This window comes from Octodon degus, unplaced genomic scaffold, assembly GCF_000260255.1.
Source record: "Octodon degus isolate 3935 unplaced genomic scaffold, OctDeg1.0 scaffold00105, whole genome shotgun sequence".
NCBI classification, from domain to species: Eukaryota; Metazoa; Chordata; class Mammalia; order Rodentia; family Octodontidae; genus Octodon; species Octodon degus.
Genome location: NW_004524681.1, coordinates 2,973,056 through 2,983,735, shown reverse-complemented (window position 1 = coordinate 2,983,735; position 10,680 = coordinate 2,973,056). Strand labels below are relative to the sequence as shown.

The following is a 10,680-nucleotide window of genomic DNA, read 5'->3' as shown; positions in this document are numbered from 1 at the left end:
AGGCTGGCTTTGAGCTCACTTTGTAGCCCAGGCTGGTCTCGAATTCACAACGATCCTCCTGCCTCAGCCTCCCGAGTGCTAGGATTATAGGGATGCACCTCTCGCCCAGCTGACATTACTGTTTGAGGCCTGCCCAGCAGAACTGCCCGGTAGACATGATCACAGTGGGCAGCTCGGTCATACAAGGACAGCTGACCCAGACACAAGCTGCTGACTCGTTTGTGCTACTACTACTCATCAGCGCTCATTGATTTTAATTATTATTACTCTTTTTTTTTTTTTTTTTTTTGTATTTGAACCGGGGATTGAACTCAGGCCGGGGTCTACAGGGTCTACAGAGTCTCATTGCGTAGATCGAACTCATAGTGATCCTCCTGTTTACAGACCCAAGTGCTGGGATTACCAGTGTGCGCCACCATGCCCAGTCTCAATCACCCTCACAGCGCACCCCAGGGGCAGGGCTGACACAGCAGGCCCAGGGATCAAACTCCTGGCCCCGGCGACTGCCTAAGCAGGCGCTTTAATCTGCTGTGTTGGGTTTTTGAGATACAGTCCATTCTGTAGCCCAGGGTTGTCTCAAACTTCCCACAATCTGTCTGCCTCAGCCTCCCGAGCTCTGGAACCGAAGGCGTGGGCCACCACCACTTCTCTAATCGGCTGTGATGCTGGGTTTGTTCTCTGCAGCATGTGCTACAAGTGGCTGCACTGTGTCCCTGAAGTGGCTGTCCTGTGACACAAGCCAAAGGCCCTGTGCATCCCATGCCTGCTTCTCCCTCATCTTTAACAGTGCACACAGACAGTGTTTATCAGGCAAAGACAGTGGAGCAGCTAGCTGAAAAGGCAGACTTGCCCGACAGAACATTTTTTTTTTTTTTCTCAGAACCAGGGATTGAACTCAGGTCCTTGCGCTTGCCAGGGAAGCGCTTATTCCACTGAGCCGTCTCCCCGGCCCCAGAACATGTTTTTAAAAGTGATGCTGTCTGCTTACATTCAGAACTGGGATCTACTTCTCCTAGGGCTCCCACGGGCACCCCATGGGCCAGAACCTGCACGGGATATCCTAAGTGCCAGATTCGCGAGGAACAGGGACTGGACTAATAAAGTCAGAAGAATCTTAGCAACGGACAAACTTCAAGGGTCCAACGTGAGCAATACTGAAGTTAAAGGTGTTGGCATGGTGCCCTGACGTGTGACTGGGCAGTGGCTCTGACACTGACCCTGGAAAGGCATCCTCAGGCAGACTGCAGGGAACCTGAGCTCATCCCAACCGGGTCCTGGCAGAGCCGTCACTTGCTGCCCCGTCTGCTGTATCTCGAGGGAGCGCTAAGCCCAGACCTGGAAGACAGGAGCAGGAGCTGTTCAGTGCTCGGTCCTGGCCTGCAAGGCGGAGCTCTGAGAGCACAGCACAGCTCCCCAGCTGAGAAGGCGCATGGGCACAAGCAGGACTCGCCTGCTTCACTAAAGAGGACACGCACACACACAAGCAGGGACTCTGGCACAGGAGCTCACAGTCCATGCACCTCTTTATTGTAGAACCACACATCAAGCCACCCTTCAGTGGAGACACCCACATGGCAGTGCCACTCTGCCCCTCACCCCAGCCCGGGATCTGGAGATGCTCCTTCACAGAAAGGCCCAGCCCCACCCGCTGGCTGGAGCAGTCTGCCAGCCCCTCTGTGTCCTGGGCTGAGCCCTGATTATCCACACTGAGCTGGGCAGCGCCCTGGGTTCTGCTCCACAAAATGCCCACCTTGGTGCATCGTGGAACCCACGGGGCCACACCAGTTTGGCGGAACATCCCAGGGCAGCCTGCAATCGCCAAGGGGCCTACAATGCTGACACCATAGGGCCAGCAAGTATGGCAGGAAACAGGATGGGACTGTCACCAGCCCTGGTGTCCTGGGCCAGGACATTTAGGGTCCTACACTCAGTGGATAGGGCCCTCTCTGCCCAGGGCACTGTCCCTTTGCTTTCACCTGCAAGGAAAAAGAAGCATGGCTCCTTACCCGAAGGGTGTGGTCCCAGGACCCTGAGCAGAAGGCTGTGCCGTCAGGAGACACGCGCAGGGTGCTGACTCGGTTCTCGTGTCCAAACAGGATGGAGACTCGTGTGCCCTTGAGCACGTCCCACACATTGATGGTGTAGTCATTGTAGCCGGCAAACAGCAGGCGACCTTGAAGTGGGGGACACCATTACGGGGCCACTCCTTCCCAAGCTGCTTCCTCTCATGACCTGCTCACTCACTCACTAATGCAGTCTATGGACCCTGTGCCCACTTCTGGGACTTCAGAGGGCACTCAGGCATTGCCAGGCCCGGGAATGAATCACTAGTGTCACGTGGCACAGCCAGACTTTAAGGGCCTACATGCACATGTGTGTCCCCAGATGTCTGTGCACACATGAAGTGCTGAGAAAGCACAGAGCATTCTTAGGCCCTGGAAGGCAGAGCCTGGTGCTCTGGGGCAGATGTGGCCGGCCAGGAGGCTGTCACACTCTGGCCTTGCAGGACAGGGCCATGCGGGCAGCTCTCCGAGGGAGGCCTTACCGCTGAGGGAGAAGTCCACGCTGGACGCTCCGAAGATAATGCTCTCCTTGGAGTAGATGGCCACCTCCCTGTCTGCCCGAAGGTCATAGAGGCGACACTGGGTACAAGGAGACAGACAAGTTTTCTTCCCTGAACAGACTGTAGCACTAAAATTAGAAAAAAGTTATTTTCTGAAAAATAAAATGAAGGTGGCACATGGCTTTTGCCCAGGACAAATCCCTGGTGGGAGCTCAGGCACTCACTGTGGCATCGTCTGAGCCTGAGGCGAAGGCGTCCCCACTGGGGTAGTACCTGCAGGAGGTGAAGAGGATGTCAGGGGGCTCCTACCCATCACCCAGGTACCTTGGGGGCCCCTCTAACCTTCCTCTGGGTCACAGGCGATAGTGACGATGGGTGGCCGGTGTGTTCCCACCTTGCTCTGGGCCTGGATCTGAGGCCAAGGATAAGGAAGTGGGATGGCCATGAGCAGAAGAACTGCCCTGCAGAGCCCTGCGCAGCTGTCTACATTGGTATGCACCCTGAGTTCCACAAGTAGACCCAACATAGCCCCGGGATCAATGTGCACAGCTCTGACCTCCACTCTCTGCGCCCCTCCAGGCCTCATGCCCTGGGACAGCAGAGCTGGGTCTTTCCCGCTCAGGTTCTTCTATCGCATTGTCACCTGGTAGTGATGTATGTAAAACTGCATTTGTTCCCTGTATTTTATGTCATTTGTCTCTCGTAGGAGGTGGAGCCCTGGTCTCTCTTGGCTACCTCTGTGTCCCCAGTCCTGAGAACAATGCCTGGCACAGAAACTCTGCACAGGTCTTTGTTGAATGAAAGAGAAAGACTGACTTGACTTTGGGATGGTATCAATGGTCCCTAAAACAACACAGTTAAAACTACCCGAGGGCTCAGTCACTGCTAGCCCTTGTTGCCAAGGAGCCCTCTCCCAGCAGGGAAGCCGAGTCTAAGGATGGGTACCCTACTTGGCCTGTGCCCCAGCACCTCCATAGGACAGAGGAGCACTGTGTCCACCCCACTCACTGACCGGACGCTGTTGATGTCTGACTCGTGAGTCTCGAAGGCCTGCACGCACTGGCCAGAACGCATGTCCCATACCATGGCCTTCTTGTCACAGCCCTGCAAATGAGATCACTCTGGTTATGGCTGCTGTGGGGGTGGCCTATACATAGGGCCTGGATCCAATGTACTTCCTCGGAACGATGCTCTCCTGACCCCTGGACCCTGGGAAGCCCCTTGGGGAAACAATTTCTTCTCTGTCACAGGTTTCTGGGCCTGAACTTTTAGTGCCCCTTCCTTAACCCTCCCCTTTCAGCCCTGGCTATGAGCACTGAGTTGCCACTGAGACTGAGTGTCTCTGACACAGGAAGGGATCTCAGTGTTTTAGTGGACTCTGAGAGCATTTTGATGAATTCCTGCAGCTTGATCTACCAGCAAGTTCACTAGCGAAGTGCAAACTCTCAGCAGTAGATGGGAGAAGTGAGGCCCCAGGTAGCTGACAGTGTCACGGGATGACCATGAGAGACACAGCATTTGGCACTTTTACTGAGCATAGGGACGAGGAGATGCAGGACTTTCGAGTCTCGGTGCACGCTGAGTTGGTACCCCCGCCATGAAGGGGCCACCTGGCTCTGGCCTGCCTCGCTGCCCACTGACTCTCGCTACCATCTGCTCGCTGTCAACACTTGCACTCACTGTGGCAGCATCTCAGGGTCGCTGAGCCCTGCTGGCACAGGGTCAAATTAAAGACAGGAAACTCAGAGCTGGGCAACAGAAGCTGGGGCAAAGGCACCCTGATTTCTTGCTGGCTCAGGATGAACCTGTGCCTACTCTGTCCTGGGCCCGGGGCAGTGGCAGTAAGTAGCCAGCAGGGGTGGGGCGGGACATTGGGACATCAGTGCCACCTTTTTTTTGTATGTAGTATAGGGTCTATAGGGTCTCACTGCACAGATTGAACCCATAGTGCTTCTCCTGTTTGCAGCCTCCCAAGTGCTGGGATTATGGGCGTGCACCACCATGGCCATCTCAGCACGCCCTGGGGGTGGGCCAGCACGGCAGGCCAGGGACTGAACCCCGGCCCCTATGTCTGCCTAAGCAGGCACTTTAGTCTGCTGAGCTGTCTGGTGACCCCTCAGTGCCCCCTCTGCCTCAGCACCGGCCCCTGCGCCACACCTCCTGCTCTGACATGGGCTCTGTCTTCAGGTGTCAGGTGCAAGGGGTGACAAAAAAATATGGTGAATGTTCACATTAAAAAAAATTGCTAAAGGATACACAGCTGTGAACACACTCCTCCTGTTGTCCTTGTCACCTGCGGCAGTGGCTCTGGAGTCCTTGCTCCTGTGTGTCCTTAGATGTGCTGCGGGTCTTTAGGACCGGGGGGGCCTCGGGCAAGGTGGCTCTTGCTGTGCTAACTTCTAAACGTTTCAGCCTCGCTGTGTATTCAAGTCACACCCTGGGGAGCTGCCAAGCCTTGGGACAGGACACTGTAGGTTCCTCTGCAGACCGCTGTGTCACGGGTAGAGTGAAACAGGGACCTGGGGCCTGAAGGGAGTACGGGGAGCGGAGGACACTCGGGGTGCCCCCACAGATGGGCCCGCCATTACCCCGGACACGAAGGTGTTCCCGGTCTCCGAGGGCGCCAGGTCCAGGCACAGCACGTCGGCCCCATGCCCATGGAAGCTCTGCAGCAGCTGCCCGCTCTCCACGTCCCACAGAGCGCAGGTGCCATCGCCGCTGGCCGTCAGGATCTGCCGCAGGGAAGGACAGGGACGGCTCAGAGGCCCGGGTCCCAGCAGGCTCCATTTGCATGTCCTGCACCTGGCTCCCCCACGGGCTGGCACCTGGTGCAGGAGGCACCAGGGGTCGTCTGTGAACAGGCTCTCTCTGCTTCCCTGCTTACCCTTCTCATCTTTTTGTTTCGTTTCCTTCTGAGGAGACTGGAATTTGAAACCAGGGCCTCCTGTAAACTGAGCAAGGGCTTTGCCACTGAGCTACACCCCCGGCTCCTTTATTTTATTTACTTATTGTATTTTAGTAAGAATCTACATGGTCTCACAACGAAGATCTGACGCATAGTGATCTGCCTGTGTTCAGCCTCCCAGGAGCTGGGATTACAGGTGCACACCCAGTCTCAACTGCTGTCTTGGTGCACCCAGGGGGCAGGGCCAACACAGTATGCTGGGGATCAAATTCTGGCCCCTGTGTCTACCTAAGCAGGCACTTTAATCCGCTGAGCTGTTTGGCCGGCCCTCCCAGCTCTCTTAAAACATATTTTAAGACAAGGTTTTGCTAAGTTGCTCCAACTCTAACCTGTATCCTCCTGCCTCAGCCTCCTGAGTAGGTGGGACAACAGGTGTGCACCCCTGTCTGGCTACTGCGTGCCTGTCTGAAGGGGAGTAGAGGCTGCCTGACTGGGTTGGCGTGCGGAGCACTGAGACCCAGGGGGGCGGCCCCAACCCGAGGGGCAGCCTGAGCTGACAGGCCCAGTGTGGCACCCCAGGGCCAAGCAGCGGAGAGGGACTGCGGGACAGGTGTGGGCAGAGGCCTCTGGGCTTCTACACGTGCTGCAGAACATGGAGCCCAACGTCAGCCAGGTCACTGTCCCCTGCTCAGTGCTTCCCACTGAAGCACTGTGCTGTGCTGGTTAGAACGGCGCCTGGCAGATCGGGGATAGGGAGAGGAGGACGCTTGGCTCTGAGCTCTGCTCCCACCTGCTCCCCACCCAGGGGACCCTGCCAAGCCAGTGGAGGACCAGGGCGGCACGGAGCACCCATGGCCTCTACGCCGGCTGTTGTACCTGCATGTCGGAGTTGGTGAAGCTGCAGGCCGACAGGTAGTTGGTGTGCATGGCCACCGACTTCTTCTTGGCTGCCATGTTCTCGTTCTTGTCAAAGGTCAGCGGGTACACAGAGCACTTGTTATCCAGGCCCCTGGAGACAGAGCCACTGTGGGTCAGGTGGATGTGCGGTCTGGGGCACCACCGCCTGCACCCTGGCCTTGGCACACCCCCTAACCGGGAATCCCCGCCCCCTGAATTTCACACCGAAGATTCCCAAACCTACACTATACACTACAACAACAACTGAAAAATCCAATAAAGATCCGAGCAGCCAAAGGCTTTTGTCCTAGACTCACAGCCACTTTGTCAGGCTTGTGGAGGAGAATCTCAAACTCTTGTACTGAGCACACGTGAGGAACTTCACAAAGCCCCGCTGTGTCCTCAAATAGGCCAGTGTCCGCGCTGTCCTTGGGACCCAGCCCTACCTCAGTTCAGCGGCCACTGGAAGAACTTTCCACCCTTGACACACGCTCTGCCTATTTTTGTGTGCATTGTAGGAGATTTCATGCCCCTGTTCACAGTCTGTCCCTGGATCTGCCACAGTTTTTTCCTGCCACATTTTGTAAGGCTGTCAAGGACAGACTGAGTGTCCTGTGTCTGAAACCCGACGTCAGACTAGGACATTTGTGCAGACACAGTGAGCCTGAGGCCTGGGCAGGGCACGCCTGATGGCCACGTGTTCACACACCTGTTCCACATGCCAAGGTCATGTGACACAATGTCCTCGCACCCGTGCCTGTGGGATGGAGCCGGGTGTCCCAGGGCAGCAGGGTCGTGTCACACTCCCTGCCTGGAAGCCATGGAGCAGCTCTTAGTGCTCGGGCGGGCCCAGGAAGTACGGAGGCTTCTACCCAAAAGAGTCAGGATTTCTCAGTTTAGCATCTCTGCTTTCGTCATCCTCCTTCATATTTTAGTTTCGGTTTTTCAAGACAAAGTCTTGCTACATCGTCGAGGCGGATCCGGGATCTTCCTTGGGGCGTCCTCCTGTCTCAGCCTCACTAGTGTTGGAATCACAGGCACGTGCCACCACACCAGTCTCTCCACACTTCACACTTCGTATGCTTTGGTTCTTGTCACACCCACAAGGTGGCCAGCACAGGAACAGACCACCTCCATGTGCAAGGCCAGGGACACAGAGGGACCTTGGCAGCCACCACCAGGAGGCGCTGAGCCCCCTCACACTGTCCTGTCTGCCCTGCTGCCTGTCCTTGTGGGCTCTCCCCAGGTTCCACTTACGAGGGTCAGGGTGGGATAGTCACAGCTCCACTCTGGGAGCTGAGGGAGGCATCTGCGCTGGAAGGCCTGCGCGGAGCAACCTGCCTGGCACACCCTCCTGAAGCCCGAGCCCAGGACCTGGTGGTGTGCGTTTCCTCCTTCTGTTTTCTGAGACAGTTCTCACTGTCCTGTCATCCTGACCACTGCTGCCCCGACCACAGTACACCTCTGTACTACACCCAACAGCCGAGACACCGCTGGAGAGACACTGCACAATCCCGGACTTGTTTACTTCAGGTCAGGGAATTCTGTATGTTTCAGTCCTTGCTGCCACCAAGCCTGTAAAACCAAGCTCCAGAAGAGACCAGGTGCCCTTACTACTAACCTTGATTTTTTTCCACTTACTGTAATTAAGTTTCCCTTTTTAAGTCTGTGTAATATTCCATTTGATCCATATAGCACAATTTATCAGTATTTCTTTTTAATGAATGCATCACTTTTTACTTTTTTCTAAAAAATGCTACAGTAAATATCATTGCTTGCATGGCTTTTGTATATTTTGGGTCATCCTTTCACACTAGTTCATACACATGGAGTCACCAGATCAAAGGTAAGAAAATGTGGAGGTATCTGAGACACTTCACAGCCTGCTTCCCAGGTGTGCTGACCTGGGTTCCCAGCAGCTCTGACAGCGCAAGGGGCAGGTGTGCCTCACAGCCTGCTAGTCTGCAAGAACACTCGTGAAGGAGCTCTGGGCCTCCGCCGAGGCCGTCCAGGGCAGGGTTTCACATACTGCAACCCTAGTAAGTAACAATCGCAGGTTCATCTATATGACAAGCACAGGGTGGCTGGGCGCTTACCCGCAGGCAATGGCGCATCCAGACGGGGCGTAGGCGCAGGCCATCACCCAGGTGCAGGGCATGGTCACCGCGTGCTCCTGCAACACAGCATAGAGTGAGCAACCGGCAGCGGCAGGTCACACGTGCACGGCTGGGGCTCAGGGCCGGGGCGGCTGGGGCTTGGCCTCCCATCCTTCACCAACGAGCTCGGGCTAAAATCTCAGCCATCTTATCCCTGAGCTCATGGGCACTGACTGCTCTGTGGGCATGGCTCTAGAGAGCCACGGGTCCCCGTGTCTTCCCTCCTGATGTCTGCTCCCGACCCAGTGGCTCCGCTGCACCCCAGCATCTGGAGCCATGGGCAGCACTGCGCAGCTGTGGCGGGGTCCTGTCCCTGGGCTTGGGCCAGTCCTCCCTGAGCCAGTGAATGTGGCCGCGCGAAGGCGCTGTGATGTGACCCGCTCTCCTCGCCAGACCCTGCTCCGCCCTGGCTGCTCGTGCGCGTGCGCGGGCTCCACCCGGCAGCCCGCTGTGCTGTGCACACGCGTGGGGACGCGCCGCTCACCTTGTTGGTGGTGAAGGAATCCCACACGATCACCTTCCCGTCCTGTGGGGAGAACAGCGCAGGGCTCAGCCCCCAACCTGCCCATGAGGGAGGGGCGAGCGCCCAGCCTGGCTCCTCGGAAGCGGGGCGCCCATGTGCTCTCTGTGCCCCGACCAACCAAACCAGGACGTGGCCACCACCCACTCCTGGCAGGAAAACGATGGGCCCGGACCCCATGGGCCTCGGGAACCTCTCCTACCTTGCCCAGCCCTCCCGCGCCCTCTCGGACCGCCATTCTAGGCCTGGGACTGTGCAGGGCTGGCCCACTGCTCACTGCGTCCTGGGTGGGGGGAGACCACCGTCACCCCTAGAGGAGGGAAGCCCCTCAGGCCAGGGCCGCACTTGCCAGTTTCCTTGGGTGGGGGCGCCACACACCGGGGGTTCCTGGACCCCATGCAGCGCTGACCTGCACACTAGGGCCCCACAACTTGCTCTGACAGCTTCACTCTCCAAGGGAAAGGGCGGCAAGGCCAAGTCCAGGTCCTCTCCCGTCCCTTGCACCCCTCCTCCCCCTCCACAGCAGAGCAGCGTGCAGGGTGCTTTCCTCAGCCCAGCTAGCAGGAGCCTTCTGCAGCGTAGGAAATCCAGTCAGGTGAGCTGGGCAGCTACCGGGACACCTTGCTGACCACTTTGTAAAAGTAAGTGTTCCGCAATGGTGATGGCTGGAACACAGCAGCTGGAGTAAAACTTCTGGTTCTATCTTCCAGTGTTTCTTTAACACATTTGAGTTGGCCAATGTGATGGACAGCGTACCTGCAGGGTGTGAGCTATGAGAACTGTAGAGCAGGTGGACAACTATGTGTTCTAAACTCACTTCAAATCTGTTTTTTACACTGTAAAAATTTTGTTTTGTTTTTGTACTGGGAAGCTTAGGACCTCGAGGAAGCCAGGCAGTCCCACGCCACTGAGCTACACCCCTGGTCCAGCGCTGAAAGAACTGAGAAAGTCAAACTGAAAGAACGACATGGGAATCTTCATTGCGTGTGCCCAAGTTTAGAGAAACGGTTCCTGTGTGTGCCACTGAGTGGGCACATGGAGAAACTTGTGAAAAGGGGCTCACTGTCACAGGATGCCTTGCCACCCACTCAGGAAAAAATGGTTTGGCTCAGTTTACAAAAGTCAAATCCAATCCACACTGTTCCAGCCTCTCCAGACTCTAAGTCTCCCAAATCGGTGAAGAGCAAGAGAATCACTCAAGCTGAGACATGTCCTCTGGGGCACAGGCAAAGTCACCCAGCTGGACAGATCCCCTTTGTCCACCGTCCCTCCCCTGGAACTACCTGTCCCACGCGCACTGTGTAACTACCTGGGAGGAGCTCACGATCCGCCTCTTGTCCCGGCACCAGTCCATGCACAGCACCTTGTTCCCGTGGCCCTTGAGGGTCCGCCTGGTCTTCATGACGAACTGGCCCAGCGCCTCCACTCGCTCCGCCACCTGGCGCACTGGGGAACAAGGTCAGTCAGCCCTGTGCCAAGGGCCTGGCTTGGCACACACGTGCAAGAGGGACAAAGGCCCTCAGAGGCCACGGGTGTTGTGCAGTCGGTCTGTCATGCTTTCACTACACACACTTAAGATTTAAGACACTATGTTTTCCAAAGGACTTCTTTATGGACACAGTGCGATCGACGACACAGT

General features: G+C 56.6%; 1 protein-coding gene across 3 annotated transcripts in view; it reads right to left on the bottom strand.

The window, feature by feature from the left end:
• Positions 1 to 958: 958 nt before the first annotated feature.
• Positions 959 to 10,680, bottom strand: part of Gnb5 (G protein subunit beta 5) — a 21,265-nt gene continuing 11,543 nt past the window's right edge. For all 3 annotated transcript variants that reach the window (XM_004639049.2, XM_023724090.1, XM_023724091.1), the window contains exons 3-12: positions 10,351 to 10,487; positions 9,006 to 9,047; positions 8,462 to 8,538; positions 6,345 to 6,477; positions 5,152 to 5,295; positions 3,576 to 3,667; positions 2,788 to 2,836; positions 2,546 to 2,642; positions 2,007 to 2,173; positions 959 to 1,335 (exon numbers count right to left, since the gene is read on the bottom strand). In XM_004639049.2, the coding sequence (XP_004639106.1) occupies positions 1,324 to 1,335; positions 2,007 to 2,173; positions 2,546 to 2,642; positions 2,788 to 2,836; positions 3,576 to 3,667; positions 5,152 to 5,295; positions 6,345 to 6,477; positions 8,462 to 8,538; positions 9,006 to 9,047; positions 10,351 to 10,487 (950 nt within the window). In that variant the 3' untranslated portion in view covers positions 959 to 1,323. The remainder of the gene's footprint in view (positions 1,336 to 2,006; positions 2,174 to 2,545; positions 2,643 to 2,787; positions 2,837 to 3,575; positions 3,668 to 5,151; positions 5,296 to 6,344; positions 6,478 to 8,461; positions 8,539 to 9,005; positions 9,048 to 10,350; positions 10,488 to 10,680) is intronic.